The 23,489-nt window shown below is 35.7% G+C and overlaps 1 protein-coding gene across 1 annotated transcript; it reads left to right on the forward strand.

The window, feature by feature from the left end:
* The first annotated feature begins 20,029 nt into the window (after positions 1–20,029).
* Positions 20,030–21,360, forward strand: LOC128678262 (uncharacterized). Its single transcript, XM_053759694.2, has one exon. It carries the CDS (start codon positions 20,272–20,274, stop codon positions 21,163–21,165), a length of 894 nt encoding a protein of 297 aa, XP_053615669.1. The 5' UTR covers positions 20,030–20,271; the 3' UTR covers positions 21,166–21,360.
* The last annotated feature ends 2,129 nt before the right edge of the window (positions 21,361–23,489 follow it).

Genomic DNA, 23,489 nt, shown 5'->3' on the forward strand with positions numbered 1-23,489 from the left:
AAAGTTAAAATTAATAATAAAATGTTACAGATACTTAAACTGAAGTCAATAAAAGTAGTCGCACGTTAAAATTGTCGCGATTAGGTACATACATTTTCCGTTGTCCCCATTAATAGGAACACTAACCCAGGTGTACCACTGCTTTTGGTTTTGGACTTCACGCATCCACCCTACAATCTACGTACCCAGTAAGCATTTGATCGGTCGTATAGTTTTTTTTCCGTATGTTTAGACTCGCCTCAACAGAACTGTAGCCCACGCGAGTTAAAAATATATCGTCGCCCGAAGCAGCAGTGGATTGGATGAAGCAGTCATATCATTGATTTACAAGATCATACACTTCCAGTCTATAGGTATAAAGGTTCTCTACATAATTATTATGTCACTGCTTTTGGTTTTGGACTTCACGCATCCACCCTGCAATCTACGTACCCAGTAATAATTTGAAACCAGTGGGTGTCCCACGCCTAATAGATTAATTATCATGTTGTCCAAAACAAATCAACTTTGTTAAAAAAAAGGGTTCATAAAAAGTTACACAGGTTAAATTTCCTCCAAAACAACATAGTTACTTTCTACTCAAAATTAAAGATAGCCTGGCTTTCACTTTGTGTAAGAGAGGGGCAGAACCTTAAATTGCTTACATACACAATCAGGCCTCTTTCGATGGACGATAAAAGGTAATGTTAGAATAGCTTTCTATATAGATCTTGCGCTAACATAATTTATTAAAAAAAAAAAAGAAATTTATATTTTAGCACCAAAATGCGTTTCACCAGGGCATGATAAATTGATTTAGTTGTATTTCAAATATGATTTAATATTTAAACTGGCGTTTCTCTAAATTATATTAGGTGTGTTACTGCAGTGCTAGTGCACTGTGTAATAAACTTTTTGCAACAGTGTTCCTAATTAGATTCGATGGAGATTTTAATAAAATAGCTTATCGCTTTCTTAAAAAGCCTGTAACGCATGTATTGTATCAGTGACTTTGTTTGTTTGTATGTATTGGGTGGTTAACAGGTATTCAAGGACTAGGTAAAGCGCATACTTGTTTACTGCAATTCTGATGATTTTAATGAAGAGTTAATCTCTCTCTCAACAGATATGTGGTGCCTCCATCGGATGTTAAGGATCTAACGAGCTTGCTGTCTTATTTGACGAAATAAAATATAAGTTTATTAAAAAAAATAGTATAAGAAACATAAACATACTTAACAATAATATGCTGGAACTGCGAGCTAGGTGAGGCAAATGCTCTATAAACTACATAGGCACTCTAAGGATTCGGGTAAGTAATTGAGTATCTTTCCTTGATGAATACTGCTCGTTAAAGTGGAAACCAGTTTATTAAATTAGTGTAATGAAAGAAATTTCTAGTTTCGCTCCGGAAAATCAGAATTTAATTTCATAATCTTTTAACATGATAGATCTTCTTACATGGATGATAACGTTCGTGTGGAATGGAGAAGAAAAGTGAACTCTACACACCGACACGGCGCTGAAGTTGAGGTAGAAACTGAGAAAGGGATCAGTTGAATGAATGAATGATTTATTTTAACAACTCAACGTACACAAGCTTATTAACATAAAGTAAAAAAAAAATAAACAGTTGAGTGATAAACCATAATTATTTTTGTAAACGACCAAAACTTTCAATTATTTGATCCATATTTTTTATACTCTCAAAATGGGTTGCACCAACCAATTTTGACTTGACTTTAACCAGATGCTGTCTGCATCTGGTGCAAAGCACGCCATTTTATCTAAACGAATGAGGCACGCATTTTAAAGTTAACATCAAATTTGACTAGAGCAAGTCACCCTTAATATCTCATTAATATTAAAGTTTATAAATTTATACGTATTAATTTACGTTATGTCACAACGTTTAAGTAAATATATAAAGTAAATACAAAGATAAAAGAATATTTACAATGTAAAAATCTTAAGTAACAATAAAAAGGAGATAAAAGTCAGAAAGTAAATGTATACAAGATAAACTCAAGCCACTTGATAGTAAAATAGGAACGGATGGAGGAAATACGGAGTACGGGAATATATTCATGAAATTCTACGCGGACGGCGGCGCGAGAAGTCGAGATAATAAAGCAGATAGAAGTGCCACATTCTGCCTAATATATGATAACATCATGGAACTATGGAAGGAATTGTAAACGAAGATACTAATGGAGCTACTAATGGAGATATTGCACTAAGGTTCACTAAGGGATGAAAATCCTTGACAGATAATTTTGAATAACCATATTCTCAAAGTCGACATTCCCATATCCCAAAATAGTTGCCGAATCCTCCACAATTTTGCGATATTTTTTTATCGATCAAACCTAGAGTTTTGGGACGTCAAAGCCGACAATGAAACAGTAATTTAAAGTTGGAAACTGAAAACTATTAAAACGGATTTATCTTGCAAACTCTTTTCTGGTAGTGCCATCTTGTTTGATATCACTGAAAATCAGCGTCCTGGCTCTTCGTCACGGCACAAGCTGAGTGGTACCCTTTTGTAGCATATTTAATGTACCTTTGTAATATTAACATTTTGTTCATTTCCTGTGATGTATATTTCAAAACTAGTGTAGCTACAGCAAGACAGAAAATTTAAATCTTACCATTGAGCCCGCCTCTTGATTACATTTTGTGAAATAAGTTTTAAATATATAAATAAATAAAAAAAAATCCGACAAATTTATTTAATAAAAAACTTAAATCAAAAAATTTAAATTGAAATTTAAAAAATAATAAATCATTAATATTCGATAAATTAACATAAGATTTTACTCAAGATTGACCGTCGAGGCATTTAGATATTTCAGGCGGCGATATAAAAGCAGGTCATAGACACTTCCACTGTCTTATAATTTCTAATTCCATGCTAACGGCCGACGGTAGCGGACGCCAGACATTTTGCATGTTTATGTTACAAGAACACGTTTTTATCATGACGAGGTTGACAGAGACACTTGCAGGAAAATTTATTGCTGAAGCAAAGATATCTAGTATTTATTACAATATTGATATGAATGTGTAATTGAAATTGTATGTCAATCTGAGAGTCTAGTTAATAGATCACCATTGCTTCCAATGAAGGAATCTTGCGGATTAGTTATGTGTATACTACTACCATTCTCTCTCTCTCTCTCTCTCTAAATTGAAATAGATCAAAGTAAGGTACCGATACAAATCAAATTCAAATCATTTATTCAGAAATTAGACCTTCACAGGCACTTTTTCTCCTCAATTTTTATATTTATAGTTATTTCTCACAAGCTACAAACTACCTTTGTGCCAAGGTATACCTCTGGTAGGCTGGTAATTTTTAAAAAGGTTTAACTGGAAATGTTTCCAAAAGTCAAACACATTTAAGCGATATTTTTTAAAGTTACATTTAATTTAAATACTAGACTAGATAGATAGATAAATGCATTTATTTCTACCAAAAAGACACACATTCACAATAAAAAGTAAAAAAAAGTAATGATAGAACTACAACTACGTCTAAGAAAAAGACAAATTTGTCTCATGCGGATTGTGACAGTGTGCCAGAGTGACACAAATAGGCGGTAGGTACCTCAATTTGGATTTTGCTCTAGGAGCAAACACTGATACTACTGATTACCACCTACTGGAAGTATTATATAATCTGTGCCCCAATATGGGAAATATTTTTTGTTTCTCTGTAATATGGCTTTTTGCCTAACGAGTGGAGCGCCATCAATCACCAACTCGCGGGACGTAACGGCTTAATAACGCGAAACGGGACGTTGTTACTTCGTTGCTTTATCTTTAACCCCTTAATGGCTTTGTTTTAAGGGTAAACTTTAACTTCGATTCTAGTCTGGTGTCCAAACCAGATAAAAAAAAGGCTTATTTTTTATATGAATGAAAACTCACCGCTTTGCAATCGTGAAAAAAAAGGTTATTAGGGACTCACCTCCGCTCTTATGCTCCCCCTAGAAAATATGTTTAGATACGCCCATATCATCATCGGAAGTAAGTGGTGATCTAAAATTACCATACTTATATGAGGCAGAATGGTATACACAATCATGTACATGCAAATAAGATCAAACCTGGGTTCTTTCAATCATAGGTATTATAACCACTACAAAACATGAACATCGCCAAGTCAGCCATCATAGAAATATAGAAAGATAGAGCTTTTGATTGAATATCAGTACAGTCGGCAGCATCGATCCATTGTGACGCCCGGACTTCGGTCAGTCATTCAGAACGGACACAAAGAAGCGACACTTCTTTGTCCATGCAGAGATTGTCTTCCTGACCGTACCAGATCCTATTGTTAAATCGCTGACACTTTTTTCTCTTTTCAATTTCATTTTCAGTATTATATCGCTGCCATTTTTTATTAAATGTTTATATTTAGATTCAAAATACTCCGTAATTTAGTTGACCGAGCGAGCGAGATTTACAAGTCAACTTGGGGCAAAATATTTTTTTGTGTGCATGTATGTTTGTAACGAGATAACATTCGAATCTTTGGTCTGATTTTGATGAAATTTAAAAGGTATGTAGGATCTGTCAATAGAATTTTTCAGTTCTTGGGGCATCAAAATCGGTTAAGTCGTTTTTGAAATATTCACAATTTTGTAAAAACTCATCAAAAAATTATTATGTTCGCAAAGTCTAAGTTCGTGGCGAACTACAAGTATCACTTGACTTCTGCCAGACAGATTTTGATGTTTCGTGCATAAAAACTCCATTAGACGCGAGCCTAGCTATAAATCATTTTTGATCTATACAGCAGCTGCGGGTGGGCTTTGACCTGGTTAAGCAGCATTTTCCAATTAATTCCATCTATCGTCAGTCTTTCCGGTCTCTAACTCTGAATGCTTTCTTTAGTCTATAGTGTCCTGCTTTACTCCATCCAACCATTTGAATTTCGACCTGCCAAGGAATCTCCGCCCACATAAACCAATCTTACAACAGAATACACAGACAGAACATGAGATACATAAAAATGCTGTTTAAGACCCTTTTGCTTTTAGTTTTGCCTTTTGTTTTAGTGCATAGTAAATTGATGTGTAGTATTGTAATTTTGAAACTAAAAAAAAAATAATTAATTCGAAATTGTCTTTGTGTAAAACTGGTATGTAGACTAATGGAAGGAAAAATAAAAACATGTGTACCACTTTTGTATTCAGCTGTATCTGTCAGTTCAGCAAAAATTACAGATAGGTTTACGCTCAGTTCACAAACTGGAGTCTGATCTAACTGGATAAAACTGGAAAAATCCAGAATCCACAATGGCACTAAAACAATGGAACGATGTTTTAGCATGCATCGCAAGTGATCAAGGTGCATAAAGGGAATCGATCGAACATCGTAGAACGTGATGGCCCGTTTCACTTTTATAGACATCCTCCCAGTTGAAACAGATTTTATTGACCATAGATAATATTTACGGCCGAACGGTGTGCTATTCAAGATTCGCTATTTATGCGCATTTTATGCTATCTACATTTGCTCTATGATAACTACATCCATTATGGACCTTTTTATCCAAATATTATTTCCGAGAATGGAAGGAGAAAGTCAGGAATACTATTAGGAGAAGCATTTGGAATAGTATGTCCCAATTACGTAGATGTTCGTTTGTCCCTAATTGTAGGGACCCAAATACACTTATTTAATTAGGAGACTAGCCTTTTTAAGATTAAAAAAGTCTCAATTCACTACTTAGTAGATATTTCCTTTTAAAAACATAATTGATATTTGCAATACAAAAATTAAAATTATAAAACAATTTCAAAATTATGACGAAATAGTATTCAACAATTATGACGTGTAAGAAGCAATAAAATGTGATTACAGTGCTTCGTGAAATTTATAATTAGATAGTCTAGATGATAATGCATATTCTGTCATGGTTTTGTTTGGAGTGTAAACATCGCCTCAGTCACCGCGTGTTGATGATCGCAGTACTCAATCTTATTTACATAACTTTTTTATATAATTAGGTACATATCTGTTTTAAACGTTATGTTTAATACAGTAGAAATAATTGACGACCTCGGTGGCGCAGTGGTAAAGTGCTTGCCACTGAACCGAGAGGTCCCGGGTTCGATGCCCGGTCGGGTCATGATGGAAAATGATCTTGTTTTGATTGGCCCTAGTCTTGGATGTTTATCTATATATGTATATATTATAAAATATAGTATCGTTGAGTTAGTATCCCATAACACAAATCTAGAACTTACTTTGGGGCTAGCTTAATCTGTGTAATTTGTCCTAATATATTTATTTATAATCGAAATACGTATGTAAATAATATGATGGAAACTAATGAGGTTGAATTTGTCTCAAAATTAGAGATTTGTGAGGAAACTAACTCAACAGTTATTATCCATATACAAACTAATATTAATAAATGTGAAAGTGAGTTTATTAGTAGGTAACATTCTACTCACGCTTTATCTACTCACTATTCTTTTTGAAATTTTGCATACATTGGTAGTGTCTAATTTCATCCCGGAAAATAACTGCTCCCGTGGCCAAAGCTAGTAATTTTATAACAAATATAATCCATTGTTACGTGACCGGTGTCGAACCCGGGACCTCTAATGTCACTATCAGGCACTATGACCGCAAGACCACAGAGGTAGGAAAGTATCGTATTTGCATTTTCTGTTGTGTTCTCTATATTTTTTACCGGTATCAATAGATTATTTATGCGAAAATAAAAGAAAAATGCATCTTTGACAGACACCAAAATCTCTTTCAATAGGAGCTACTTTAATGCCGCGAGATGAAATATAAAAAAATAATATGGCGGCATGTTTAGAAATAAGTTCGTTAAGAAACCCTATTTCTCATTCAGGCCGTGGGTAGCCCCGCAAAGTTTGGTACGTGGGGAAATTTAAAAGTAACTCTGCTATAAAGGGGCTGGGTCAAAAATTACAATACACCCGCGAACTGTTTCTAAAGCTGTTTTAGCAACGTGATTCTGTTCGGCCAAAGTTCACTTTGACCGCAAAAAGTTCATAGGCGAATGTAGCTTATAGGTCGGAGAAAATTAATCTGGTTAAAGATTGGAACAAATTTATTTGAATTAAAAGATGTTTCTTTGACGGCGAATCGAGTACGCAATAAAAATATATTAGGTAATATTGTGCCTATATACGGAACGATTGTCAGTAGGTGTGGTTCTCAGAGCGTTTCGACCGATGCCGCCACGCTGTCATTAAAAATTTTCAAATTTTAACAAAGACAATAAATATTTTAACTATATGACTTTAAAATAATTAGTCTGTACTGTGGTAATGGCAATTTTATGAATGATTGATTTTGAAAATGATCCCGCCGCTGTCACAGGCCGAGCGCGCTATCCACTGCCCCATTGCTCCTAATATTTCCATAAATAAATAAAATTCTGTATAATATTCATGAATGAAAATGAAATTGACCAATTTGGTCATTTCATTTACAAATAAATATTGAGAAACCCATTATATTTATAGGATTTATTAACAAGAAAACTCTTTAGCAAAAAGACCTACAATTCATCAGAACTAATACTTAAGGTGAGTTGCAACATCAACTTTTTGACTTCGACGCGCGCCGCTGACGTTTAGACAAAATGGCGTACTTTGCGTTTTTCTGCGCACATTAAAGTTAACGTTAGAGTTTAGTAGCGCAACCCACTAGTCTGTGTTTATGGAATTCCAAGAAATTGTATACCTAGACTTGGCACTGCCACCCACAGCCGTATTACTTTTCACAGAAAAATGAGAAATTGATATCTAACCTCAATTGAAACAGAATGAAATTATTTTTTCTTTGTTTATACACTGTAGACTTGATAGTGTCGTATAAACTATATTTCATTCTAGATGTTTCGCGAAACTCAACTTAGATTGATATAATATGCAAACTTAGAAATACATACATAGTATAATTTTTTAATGCTCTATGAAATAGCTAATTATGCTCGATACTTCCATGTATCTATGAAGTATGCATTATATATGTATATATTATATCTCTATACAATGCATTATACTATACTATATTATCTGAAATAAATTTATTTATTATTATGCTATTATATACCTATCTAAAATAGGGTAATTCCAGCCCAGAATCCGCTTTATTACTGTTTACTCTTCTTCTCACAGCGATCGGAGTACTTATTAGTCAGACCATTGAATAAGTAGAAGAACCGACTGAGGAACATTATTAAGAGGTCAAAATAATTTAAAGAAAATTTGGAAACATTTTCTGGAAATTTCCGCGTAATCGAAAGGTTTCATCAGACATAAAACTAATTAAACACTGTACTTGTTACTCAAATTGACACAAACTGTATATTTGAGATATTTAAAGGTCAGGGTTCCTGATATATATATATACATACATATAATAAAACTGTAAGTGAGGTATGTCTGTACATAGGAGATATTAAAGTAAAATAAATATGTCTTTTCTTTATGTGAGTAATAGAAGCCAAAACAATTTTTATTAGAATCTTAGTCTGTCTGTCTATTTGCGCATCACACAAAAACTACTGGTTGGAATTTGATGCGGTTTATGTTTATATAAATATTAGATGGGTTTAGAACCAGGGATATTGACAATAATAAAGTATTAGCACCAAACTAACGCGAGCTAAGCCACGGGCAAGAGCTAGTGATGATTACTTATATTAGTAGGGCTTAGAGTTTTAGGTACGATAGCCCGCTACACCCCACGAGGGGTGACTAACACTATCATGAGTTTAGTCTTGGCTTTCTTGACTAGGGCTTCAAGGCTGGTCGACTTTGTTTTTTTTTTATGGGAATCGATGTTTATCAGCATTAATAAAGTATGAATAACACCTAAATCTATGGATTTAGGCACTGCCCTACTCGAGGGTATAATAGGTAATGTTCTTTCTTCTTTGTACAGGATGCGTACACGATATGGGAAAAAGTCATGCTGTCTATGTGGACGTCAGTAACGTGATACGTGTTTGTATGTTTGTACAACATTGTTGAACATTTTACGTGTGTAGTCAAATGATGAATGTAAAGTTAATAATTTGACCACAAACATCAGGTCTTTGTGGTACTTTGTGAAGTCTTACAGATAAAGTTAATGCGTGACCACGTTGGAATAAGAGGTCAATGGAATATGAACATTCGTGTCAGGCGATAAGTTTAAATTCAGCACAGTTTCGATGGTGAATATTCTGTAAATTGTTTATATTATTTATTCTATGAAATAAGTAACAATCTTAATCCTATTTGCAAGGCTGGGTAATTAATTTACTGGTAGGAATAATTCCATCAAACACAATAGAATTTACGATGTTAATTTTGATAGAAATGGGCCTTCATAAATAACATAGAATACCTACCTTATCGTGTTTGGATTGCTACTTGTTAATTAATTGATATCACGTTTATAGTTCAATATTTATTTTCAAAAATCATTCAAACCAATTAAAAGAAAAATATAGTGTATATATTATTTATGTGATCACAGGTACAACTAATTGCAGGCGCTGGGAATCGAACATTGGATCTCAATATATTTGCGTCCACGACTACCTAAATTTGGATATAAATTATTATCTATCATATAAATTATTATCTATATAGCACATAGATTAGTTTTTGTCTCGATACACATGAGCTAAACCCCAGCCGGGGATTTTTTTCACTTTTAACTACTGAATCTTAGTGTAATTCAGTAGATTCCGTGTAAAATTCTACATTCTTTCAAATTCTATACTAGCAAAATTTCGCGTTTCATTTTTAATACGTCAAATTTTACATTACTCCTTTACATATACTCGAAATTTTTCATCGCATATATTGTTTTTATAAAGTAATTTCTTGGAAATAATAATGAGATGAAAAATTCTGGAATCGAGCGGGAATTGAACACGCGCCCCTGTCTCAGTTCAAGAGCAGTGCCCCGATATCGATAGGGGCGCTCTTGTCAAGAGCAGTGTCCCGATATAGACAGGGGCGCTCTTGTTAAGAGCAGTGTCCCGATATAGACAGGGGCGCTCTTGTCAAGAACAGTGTTCCGATATAGACAGGGGCGCTCTTGTCAAGAACAGTGTTCCGATATAGACAGGGGCGCTCTTGTCAAGAACAGTGTCCCGATATAGACAGGGGCGCTCTTGTCAAGAACAGTGTTCCGATATAGACAGGGGCGCTCTTGTCAAGAACAGTGTCCCGATATAGACAGGGGCGCTCTTGTCAAGAACAGTGTTCCGATATAGACAGGGGCGCTCTTGTCAAGAACAGTGTTCCGATATAGACAGGGGCGCTCTTGTCAAGAACAGTGTTCCGATATAGACAGGGGCGCTCTTGTCAAGAACAGTGTTCCGATATAGACAGGGGTGCTCTTGTCAAGAACAGTGTTCCGATATAGACAGGGGCGCTCTTGTCAAGAACAGTGTTCCGATATAGACAGGGGCGCTCTTGTCAAGAACAGTGTTCCGATATAGACAGGGGCGCTCTTGTCAAGAACAGTGTTCCGATATAGACAGGGGCGCTCTTGTCAAGAACAGTGTTCCGATATAGACAGGGGCGCTCTTGTCAAGAACAGTGTTCCGATATCGACAGGGGCGCTCTTGTCAAGAACAGTGTTCCGATATAGACAGGGGCGCTCTTGTCAAGAACAGTGTTCCGATATAGACAGGGGCGCTCTTGTCAAGAACAGTGTTCCGATATAGACAGGGGCGCTCTTGTCAAGAACAGTGTTCCGATATCGACAGGGGCGCTCTTGTCAAGAACAGTGTTCCGATATAGACAGGGGCGCTCTTGTCAAGAACAGTGTTCCGATATAGACAGGGGCGCTCTTGTCAAGAACAGTGTTCCGATATAGACAGGGGCGCTCTTGTCAAGAACAGTGTTCCGATATAGACAGGGGCGCTCTTGTCAAGAACAGTGTTCCGATATAGACAGGGGCGCTCTTGTCAAGAACAGTGTTCCGATATAGACAGGGGCGCTCTTGTCAAGAACAGTGTTCCGATATAGACAGGGGCGCTCTTGTCAAGAACAGTGTTCCGATATAGACAGGGGCGCTCTTGTCAAGAACAGTGTTCCGATATAGACAGGGGTATGGGTTCAATTCCCGCTCGATTCCAGAATTTTTTCATCTCATTATTGTTTTCAAAAATAATTTAAAAACATTTCTTGGAAATTCTTCTGTACGTATGAACTTATATTTGTGTATTTATATTAACAAATAAGATTTATTTTCTTTTTCTCACCCTTTTTCCCTGTTCATGCCAAATTTGTCTATCTTAGGCAATTTCGATTAACGATTTACTTTACATCTAAATATCTCGTAATATTATTAAAGGATTTATCACCACAAAATCTTTTCTCTAGAGGAATAAAAATATATATTATAAATGCGAAAGTCTGTCTGTCTATCTGTATGTTTGTCTGTCTGTTCACGGCTAAATCGCTGGACCGATTTTAATGTAATTTGGTATACATATAGTTCAAGGCTCCCGTTCAAACATAGGGTAGATTTAAAAAAATACTAAAATGTAGTCAATTGGTGGTTGAGCCAATTGACTATAATGGGGGTGAAAGTTTGTGTTCCGCTTTCACAGAATAACTCATGCGGGCGAAGCCGCGGGCAAAAGCTAGTAACATATGTACATGTTATGTATACCCATTCAGCAATCCATAGGCAGTTCCACTGTACAGCAGAGCCTAACAATTAGATTTCAAGCTTACTACGTCTGTTTCGTATTGGACAGAAACAGAATACAGAATAGGCACAAGCTGGGAGATGCGTAGGTGTATGTGAGAATTCTAGGCAGTTTATCCTATTTCCTTATCCTTACATATTAAACAAAGTCGTCTGTTTGTCTGATCGAAAAAATATTACACGAATTTTCATGTTATTTTAGATAGGTTTAGGTGAAGAATTTATTGTTTTTACCCGAGCGAAGCCGGGACGGGACGCTAGTTTACATATATATGATTGATAGGTCAATTCTCTATTGCACTATTTACAGAACTCTCTCACATCTTTTCGGTTGTTTCCTCCAGTATTTCGAGAACATGCTTATTAAGTTTGTGAAGATGTATTATGATGTGCATGTATGTTTGTTTTATTATTTTGGGATAAAAGGCACCATATGTGATTTTGCGTGAAAGAGTTCACGCAAAATCTACTGGACCGATTGTTATGAAATTTGGTACACGGGTAGGATATAACCTGTGATATCACATAGGGTTATAACAACCTTTTATCCCAAAATTCTCACAGGAGCGAAGTCCCGCGGTGTAACCAGTATATTATTGATAGTAGTACCAGTATATTATTAATACCAGTATATAATCAAATGCTAATTCTTCCACCCATCCATTGGGTGGAAAGAGAGAGAATATGATGGACTATTTATACGATGTCATCTAGCAATTCAGTGGGACGCGGCCACATTGTTGAAATTTATTGAAACCGCATTGATAACCCCGCTCTCGGAACGTAAATCACACGCATAGGCTGCATCTTATGCTTGGTGTCCAGGCGAGACTCTGGCAATTTATCTCATATATGTATATATATAAAAGAACGACTGACATATCAACGCACAGGCCAAACCGCTGGGTTTAAAAACTTCAAATTTAGCCTAAGGTCTAATATTTGCACTAAAAAAGGATTTTTCAAAATTCATCCTCTAAGGGGGTTCAAAGTTTATGTGGGTAAAACCAGATCAGTTAAAGATTCTAAATATTTCACTCATGGGAAAAACAAGGGCCAAGTCACGGGCAGAAGCGAGTATAATATATAAGGGTAAGCATATTACATTTAAGTCGTTTAGACCGAATTAGAAAACATCGAACTGCGCTCCAAAACTCGAAATGTAGGCGTAGGCGCCAAGTCAGCCAAGCTCAAGTGGGATTGGGCTGGACATGTTTGCCGCATGCCGCCGGATAGATACATTCATCCCGCAAAAACTAATAATATTCCCGTGGAAAATACACGCGGACGATGCCGCGGGCAAAAATTAGTTTGCTATAATCACAAAATTTTAAAAACCGTAATGTTTTAAATTCCAAGAAGAGACCAAACCTTCTATTATCTCTATTATTGTTAAATAGATAACAATAATTTTTAAGTGCTCACATAGCAGGACACTGGACAACAAGGCCAAGACATCTAACCGAATAATCTAATGGCCCAACTGACAGCCCATGACAAATACCCTCTCAAGCCTAGCCGGTGATTTAAGTACCTCTACACGTATTGGAGGTTAGGTGGTGTAATCTCGTGTGTTGGAATTAGATGAATTTGTTGAAATCCACGTGATATGTTACATGTAAACGCAAAAGAATGTGTTTGAGTGAACGTTTGAGATCAAAAAAAAGTGAAAACTTACTCTGTAATAACTCTGGTTACAACCAGAGCGAGACCTGATGATATGTGGAATACAATTCAAATATAAATCGATTATAGCCTTTATTTTGTGTCCCACTGCTGGGCAAAGTCATTTAGCCAAACACTTAAGGCGAAAATCCACTATTTAGTTGTAATTTCCACCGTAGTTTGACATTGGCGTAACAGTGGGCTCACAAGTTTATTGCTGTGACCGAACAGCTTAATGGTCCAGCCGACAGCGCCATGACAAAGAGGCTCTCACCTCTAACGAGCTAGCTCCGAGTACAGTTGACAGCACACCTACCTGCACAAATTCACTGCCAATTTGACATTGAAAATGTGCGGTTGACAGTACTCGGGATTGTGTGTTATCGTAGTTAGTGGCCATACTTCGTTTAGCTACTGCTATGGGCCGTGTTATTATACTACCAAGCAGTCGAATAGGCATACGATCAACGTGATGGAAAGCTTTGTAATATAGGATTTTTTGTCTCAGTACCCAGTAATTACACTACCTCTTTCACTCTTCAAACCGAATACGAGCAACGCTATAGCGACTGAAATATATGCGAGTAATGCAGACAACTTATTACTAAGATCTACTTCTTATCCTTACATAATATAAAACAAAGTCCTTTGCTGGGTCTGTCTGTCTGTCCGCGGTAAACTAAAAAAATACTGCACGGATTTTCATGCGGTTTTCACCAATAGATATTGTGTTTCCTGAGGAAGGTTTAAGTGTATGATAAATTGTGTTTTTACCCGAGCGAAGCCGGGACGGGCCGCTTGTTTTTACATAAAACATATTTTCGCATTCATTCTGCTTTAGGCTATTACAACAATGATAGCATAATTTTACTGTTTTCTTCCTTTTAAAATGCAAAAGTTTAGAAAGTGACAAAGTCTTAAAATGCAAAGTAAGAAACGGCTGAATGTAACTTTTTGAAAATATAGTGGAAATTCTCGGCCTGTACTACAATTTATCATACACAGTGTTGATTAATTCAACAATATGTAGGTCTGCTCCACCAGCTATGTTCACATAATTTATGTCTTTATATATTTTACTCGCCCAATTTAGGGTAGTTTGGGTTAGGTTTTTGGTGAAATATACCAATTTGTTTTGGTATTAGGCAGCTAATCAATAATTTAATATTATTCTATTATTAAAACATTTAAAGTTTATTTGCTAATTAATTTATATACAACTTGACAGTGTAAATACTAGTCACAATTAATAGTAAAAAGGAAATACCTACTTATTTCAATGGAAATGTAGCCAGTAGACTCGTGAAAAAAATGTTAAAATGAGGCATTTACATTTTCCTGAATTTAAAGATGGTAAAACCTGTAATATAATAACTCATTATGTCATAACCAGTTATTGGTTATTATCCATAATTTCAAATAATATTTGACACATCACTCCAAGCAGGTCAGTTGCACCAGTCAACTTTAACGTTATCTTTGATCAGCTGCGAAAAATCTCAAAATACGCCAATTTGTCTAAACGTCAGCGCTGCTCAAAATACGACTCACCCTAAATAAAAGATAGTTTTTGGGTCGTATTGCGTCATCGTAGTGAATATTTAAGTGTGAAAAATATAAAACCTTTTTAATTCTACAGACAACCCTTCATTACATGCCTATAAGCAATTAATTCCATTTAATTCAGCTCGGGCATCGAACAATTAGCTTGTCATGCTTGCGTGACTCTGCTGTGTGAGTAAAGCCTGGGAAAGTAGCAGTATATAGTCAACCAAGATGGCAAAAAACTTTTATTTTTAATGTGTTTTTTCTTATACTAAGTACTTAAGCACGTGTTTTCAATTGAAAGTATAAATATAACCTTCGACGTGATACCGTCGGAGCCGTGCGATTCCCGCCTGTCTCCGATTGTCGCCCTTTGTGGCGGTCAAGCATGATCACCTCGCTCCTGCTATAAGCAGATACAGAATTGTCACCGTAGCCTATTATGGATAGACTAGAAAATCTATTTTACCTGTCGATATCTGCGGACCTATTGGACACATAGGTCCTTTATTCCTGCAGTCGATGGGAGAGCTCGCGAAACCCATACATATACCAGCTAGATATACCGGCTAGGGTTGTAATACGCGCGTTGACGTGAACACATCAGACAATACAAATCGGAAAATGAATTTTATAATTTTTTTTTTCTTTATTATATGTAATTGAAAAAATACATTTTATGCCATATTTCCGCGACTGTACTGTAATTAATGATATAGTCCCATAACGTTATTCCGTTTAACGCACTATTTTGAAACGTACAATAGTAGTGGTAAAAGGTGCATTTTAATTTATTCTTTCAAATTGATGCGATTGAAAATGTCTGGCCATGTCGCTCCCGTCTGGCCCTGGCAAACCCAAGAAATGCTGGCTTGATTTCGTCAGGGATGATATGCGTTTCAATGGTCTGACAACTAGCTAATGCAGACGATCATGCGAAGTGGAGACGAAAAAGTAGGAAAGCGGACCCTGGGCTCCGACGCTCAACGGCTGCGGATGTAACCGGGAAAACGCTCTGATGAGAGGGTACGATTTAACATAGTGCGCTAAATAGCGTAACCATACGCGTGGTCAGTTCCTTGTGTTCCCACAATTACAAATTTTAAAGTATGTTACTATATACTTTAAAATTTGTAATTATGGGAACTATGTATTACTTTAATATTTACAATTATTGAAACAGTACTCTGTTTCAATAATTATTTACTCATGCACCGCCGTCTCTTGCCTACTTTAATAAGTACAAGGTATTCAATTAATTCATTTGACGTTGACATAGGGCCTTACCACTGTTATTATTACGAATAACACATTCGTAGGTTGGTGGGGTATAACAATATAAATTATCAAGTGATATCGAAGTTGTTGACGATTATGTAATAATTTTACATAATGTTAACTAGCTACGTCTCAGGGATTTGTTCCCGTGGGAAATTAAAAATGTATTTTTTCAATACTGCATTAAAATTTCAATAGCCATATTATTACAAGCTTCTATAAAATGCAATCGCGCGTTGTCATTATTCTTTCGTAGCAAATTAAAAATATGGTGAGAAATAAATATAATATTTATAAACCCATTTCGTAACAAACCAAACTCAACACAAAAAAGCCTATATTATGGTAAATAACCTATAAACGACCTCGGTGGCGCATAGGTAATGTGCTGGCCTCTGAACCGAGAGGTCCCGGGTTTGATCCTCGGTCGGGTCATGATGGAAAAAGATCTTTTTCTGATTGGCCCGGGTCTTGGATGTTTATCTATATATGTATATGTTATAAAATATAGTATCGTTGAGTTAGTATCCCATAACACAAGTCTCGAACTTACTTTGGGGCTAGCTCAATCTGTGTGATTTGTCCTAATATATTTATTTATTTATAAAGTAAATCAATAACTAAAAGTTTCATGTAGGAAAACCAAATTTCATTTCAACTATTCATGTTAAAATACTTAAATATTATAGGTATGATACTATCTATCCTCTTATTCGCTCATCCTTCATAGTCTCTTGCTCCCATATCCCTGACCATATACCCTAGCCCAAATCCTATCAAAAAATAAATCAAAAATAAATATACTCAAGTCCTCTAAAAGCATCTGATACGACTTTTACTACACGTCTAGTAGCAAGTAATACGTACACACTAGTGAACTTAAACTGTCAACCGGTGTCAGGTTTCCTGACGTTTTCCTTCACCAGAATAGGTAATTTGAAGTCCCATCTCTGTACGGTCTATATTTTATGCACACAGTATCGGGTAAGTCGTATAAAAGCATTTTATACAACTTTCAAGTTCTTTAACTTTGACGAGATGTGAATCCATAATAATTTTGTTTGCCCCAATTTTAGTTTTTTATAATGAGCTTCATTAATATGTTAATTTTCTGGGCACAAGCTCGACAGAAGAAATAGGGGGTAGTTTCTTATCCAATATTATTCATTACACATTGGTTTAGGTTCCTTGCTCATTGTGACGACAATAACAAATCCAACTGATGCAATTGCAACGCATATCATCCTTGACGACATGAAGCCAGCATGTCATGTAATTGTCTCTCTGCCAGGACTAGGCGGGAGCGGCATAGCCAGACATTTGTTCCCTACATAATTCACGCAAGACGTGGTTAGCTGTATTGATGTTTTGTCAAGAGTTGAATAACAAATATCAATAATTTTGAATTAATAGTACCTATTTATGTAGAATAAGATAGTAATGGGTCTCTAACGAAGCCAACTAACTTATGATATATAGCCAACAACAACCATTCACATAATCGTCTTATCTCATAAACATTAGTTACTGCTTGGCATTCGAGATCCTCATTTGGCAAATCGCCAGTTTGGGCTGAATTACAGCAGTGTTATAGCAATAATTTAAAAGAATCGCCACAGGCGGCCTGTAAACGCTTTTAGATTGAGATTTGATTCCACCATAACTTGAAAATGTTTGATTAAGTGACTTAACGAATTTAGAAGCTTGAAAGAATTTTCGGGAATTTAAATATATAAATAAATAAATAAATATATTAGGACAAATCACACAGATTGAACTAGCCCCAAAGTAAGTTCGAGACTTATGTTATGGGTTACTAACTCAACGATACTATAATTTATAACAAATACTACGCCACCGAGGTCGTCAAATAATAATACTATATATAATATTATATATAAAAATATATATAATACTAGCTTTTGCTCGTGGCTTCGCCCGCACAAATTTCGTACAGGAAACAGTTATTTTTCCATAGAAAGTACCCTTCTCCATACTTCAAACAACATGTATGTAAAATTCCAAGAAGATTGGTTGAATAGATAGAGCATGAAGAGGTAACAAACAAACAAACCTACTTTCGTATTTATGATATTAGTTACGACTATAATATATAGTATATAGTGTATGTTATGATATTGACACCATGTCACATACACAAACCACATCATTAAGCGAGGCGGCCAACTGGATCGAAGTGATCATAAACAATATCATTTGCTTTGCACACACTTGATGAGATATTTGGCTCTAGTCCAGGTGTTATATTGAAGGGAAAATCAATTTCGCAGTAGGCTTCCATGGTTTAATAGTACACAAGCTTAAATGGTTGTCAATAACTGCATTACCACTAAATCATATTATTCCTAATCCTAACTAATATTATGAATGAGAAAATAATTTTGTTTGTTATTTCTTTACGCTCTATCCACTCGAGCTTCGCCCCAGGGCCTCACTCCCGTGGAAATTTCGAGATAAAAACTACCCTGTGTTATGCCAGGTTATATTCTACCCGTGTACAAATCGATATCAATCGGTCTAGTAGATTTTGCGTGAAAGAGTTAACGAACATTATTTATGTTCGTTATATATATATATACATATATATATATTCCTAGTAGTCTATGTAGTTAAGGTAATCTTTTACGAAATTGTTCTGCAAGAAAACATCACGGCCAAGGAAGGAGAACGGCCTAGTAAAAAGGGTATTTTAAAGGCTACAGCCTTAAAAAGTAATGTACGTGAGCGCATTCAGAGTAATGAAATATGTCACGATACGATGAACTTATTCATTCATACGTCGACGATCTTTCGCGACTTTTATTATGATTAAACATTTTAGACGGGCCGGCGGGAGGTGACACCGTAACCTTATTGAGACAAAATATTTATTATTACTTTACCTGATTGAGCGACGCGATACGAAAATATTAAATGTGTGTATGTAACACTGTGTCCAAATTATAATTTTACCTCATTATTGATAAATATGGAATAGATGTAAAGTATGTTTTATATCTTACTGTCAATTTCAGGTATTATAAAGTACGATAGTAACAAAATATACTTTAGCTTTTTTATGAATAACGAGGTTAATCTTTAACATTTGTATAATACATAACTGGCCACTGAACAGATATATGCTGAGATATATGCTGATAAAAAAACTAAATTGGATCTACACTACTCATATATAAACCAATACAAAAAAAAATTAAATTAAATATATGTCATAAAATTAGTGTGAATTTAATGTAAATTTGGTAAATCGTTACGCTACGGTGTAACAGTCATCCTCTCTCCCTATTCTTGGCTATTGTCGCCGTGAGCACACGAGCTGTAAACTTAGTAAGCGAGTGAAAAATATACGTGATTGCGAAGAGTGGTTTCATTCTTCCTGAACTGTGACATTGTTTAGAATTCTGTTGTGTGTAGTGGGAGTGAACATCATCCACAAATAGAAATGTTTCAATTGTCTACTAGTGTCTGCACCTTAAGCCATGAGATTTATGGACTCAATTTCATTCATCCTAGCGTATTTTCACAACACGCAAAAAAAAAACACTTTTACCCGTGTCGCTCTCGATTTCGTCGACGCGCTGCGCCGCTCCGTTATTTTCCATGGTTTTGACATTGACGTGCGTTGACGCACCATACAATCTCTGCATTGATCCATTAATGGACGTCAATGAATAAGAACGACGGAGATATCGGGCCGCGCCGTTAGATGCCATTAGCCGACTTAAATAAAAACTAACACCAGTTTCACCAATGGAGAACAAAGTTATACTTATTATATGTTTCAATTTTCGATCTCGATTCACGTCAGCTGGTAAGTTCAGTTCAGTCGAGTGTTCGTTCGTGGCAGGACGCTTATCTCATTGCTTTGTGACTCAATTACCGGTCTTATAGTAAGTGCGTGCTAATTTGAATGGTGCATCAGTGCAATCAAGGTGCAATTTACATAAACATTGTCGGCTACCTTTTTATTGCTACCTGCTTTATGACAAAGCGGAATACGTGCCTAGCTCGCTTCAATCTAATATATTTTATCGTGTTTTGTGTTTACAACAATAATTAACTATGAGCACACGCAAAACTCCATCGCCAAAACATGAAGCCAACCGGCCCAAGAGGAAAACACCGGATTGTCACTGTAATATCCAGGAAATTATGAGTGACTTTCAAAGGAAAATGACCATTTCTTTTAATGAATCACTGGCAACTCAATCTGAACAGTTAAATAGTTCACTAAACATGTTGCGAGATGATGTGAACTCATTTACAGGACAAATTAATGAATTAAATGCTACAATGCACAAAATTATTGAGGATCAATCAACGTTAAAAAAGGAGATCACAGATTTGAGATCATCAGATGATAAAACAAATAAAAAAGTGGACAATATTGAATGTGATATTAATAGCCTTGCGTCTCAAGTTAGTGAACTCACAGACCAATTAAGATTAAAAGAGCAACAAGGACGAATCAACAACTTAGAAATAACCGGCATACCAATTGTCAAGGGCGAAAACCTGTACACCATTGTTGGTAATATTGCGTCTAAGATTGGCATTTCTCTTGAGCCCACAGACATTGATTTCATCCACCGGGTAAGACGTTTCAATAATGCCCAGACAAGTGAGATAAAACCAGCGCGTGATGCTAGTCTCGCACCAAATATTATCGTCCGTTTTACTCAAAGAAAACGCAAGACAGATATGTTGACGGCGGCACGGGCGCGACGCGGACTCACCACTGCAGATGCCGGTTTGGATGGTCCAGCGAGTCCCATCTTCATCAGTGATCATCTTACACCACAAAATAAATTACTTTATAAGCAAGTTCGTAAAATAGCCAAGGAAAAGTTATATAAATATATATGGTTATCAGACTGTAAAATTTTTGTGCGAAAAAGTGATACCTCGCATGCTATTTTGGTGTCCCGTGAATCTGATCTCATCAAAATCAAATGACTATGCCGTCTATTTAATTTCCGGTCGAATGTGTTAAGAATAATAGTTATATTTAATACCCTAAACTCGTTTTGCATTTATTTTTATAGTAAGAAAACATGTACTCGTAATTATTTCTATATAGTCTTAAATTTTATTATTTGTTTCGAATATGCTGGTGGAACAATAAATATATTTAAAATTCGGTAACAATAATATTTCCATTTACTATCAAAACGTGCGGGGCTTACGTACAAAGTCACATGAATTTTTAGGAAATGTTTTGTCAGGAAATTATGACATTATATGCATAAACGAAAGTTGGCTCAATGATAACTTCTATGATTCCGAGTACTTTGATAATAGGTACTCGGTGTATCGATGTGATCGCGACCCAATAGCAAGCGGTATGGATATGGGTGGCGGTGTTGTGATAGCCGTGCGACGCGACCTGCGCCCGGTACACAGGATTGACATGCGTGCGCCGCCGCCGGCAGATGAGGTATGGGTGTCCGTGGCGCTAAGCTCGCCGCCGTACTCGCCTGACCTTCGGCGTCCGTGCGCTGCATCGCCTCGCTACTTACACATTATTTCTACGTATATATCTCACGGACCGAATCATGAGTGTTTGCTTACTTCATTTTATGACAGGGTTATCGATTTTATAAACGCTCATCCAGACGACGTCTTTCTGGTTCTTGGTGATTTTAATGTCACTTTAGCGGATTGGTCACATAATGTAGATAACCAATGCATGGATATACATACCAATAACAATAACTTGGCCTGTATTACCGAGGATTTTTTGAACTTTTCATTGCTTTCCCAATATAATAATCAATTTAATTTAAACAATAGAATGTTAGACTTAGTTTTTAGTAATGAATTATGCACTGTTAACTCTTGTAATTTTCCTTTAGTAAAAGAAGATCCGAATCATAAATCCTTAAATATTATTTTAAACACTAACTTTCTTTCTCCATCTTCCTTAAGTGATGCGAAAAGTAAGAGAAAACTTTTTTTCAAAGCCGATTTCGAGTCTATAAAAATGGAACTCAATGCCATTAATTGGGTAAGTAAGTTCAACACTCTGTCTGACGTTAATTCTATGGTAGATTACTTTTATAGTGTTTTTGACGAATTTATTGAAAAATATGTACCTACTTCTAAATTTAATAGCAAACATAAATTCCCTCCTTGGTACACGCAACCCTTGATAAAATTAGATAAAGAGAAAGAAAAATGTCATAAAAAATGGAAGTGCTTTGGAAATTTGCAAGATTATTATACTTTTTCCATTTTAAGAAAACGTTTTAAAAAATTAGAAAGGTCTTGCTATGATAGGTATATTAAATTCTCAGAAGAAAATATTAGAAAAAACCCTAACTCATTTTGGTCATTTGTAAAATCAAAAAAGAATCATAACGACATTCCAGAAAATATGTTCTATAAAGATGAGTGTTTAACTGATGGAAACAAAATTTGTGACGCATTTAATAATTGTTTTGGTTCTGTTTTTATCTCTTCGAATGGTGTAAGTTCACAAACCACTTTTTCATCTAGATCACAAGATAAAACACATGACACAACTGTTGATATAAGTCACATAAAATTCGAGTTAGAAACCATAGTTTGTGAATTTAAGAAAGTAAATATACACAAAGGGGCCGGGGCCGATAACATCCATCCTGTGCTTATATCAAATTGCGCCGAAGAACTTGCAATTCCAATGTTAATTATTTTTCAAAAATCAATAGATACAGGTGTATTTCCATATAAATGGAAACAATCTTTGATTACGCCTATTCCAAAAAATAGAAACAAAGAACAAATAACTGAATATAGGCCAATCTCAAAATTATCTATTCTAGGCAAAATTTTTGAAAAACTCGTGACTCATCATCTTTCTTTGTCAGTTCGAAATTTTATTGCAGAAGAACAACACGGGTTTTTCAAGGGTCGTTGTGTTGAAAGTAACATGGTAACTTTTACTGACTTTTTATCACAAGCTATGGATAACAATGAACAGGTGGATGTCGTGTATACCGATTTCTCCCGGGCGTTTGATAAATTAAATCATAAACTCCTTATTTTGAAGCTCGAAGAGGCCGGCATACATGGCTGCCTCCTTAGGTGGATTGAATCGTACATCAGTAATAGGAGTCAGGCCGTCTGTATTAAAGGATACTGTTCGCAATTTTTACCTGTGCCTTCCGGGGTCCCACAAGGTTCCCATATTGGGCCCTTGCTTTTCTCCTTATATATAAATGACATAGGACACATATTTAATAACAGTCACCACCTTTTATATGCTGACGATAATAAAATATATAAAATAATTAGGT

This window comes from Plodia interpunctella, chromosome 19, assembly GCF_027563975.2.
Source record: "Plodia interpunctella isolate USDA-ARS_2022_Savannah chromosome 19, ilPloInte3.2, whole genome shotgun sequence".
In the NCBI taxonomy this organism is placed as follows: Eukaryota; Metazoa; Arthropoda; class Insecta; order Lepidoptera; family Pyralidae; genus Plodia; species Plodia interpunctella.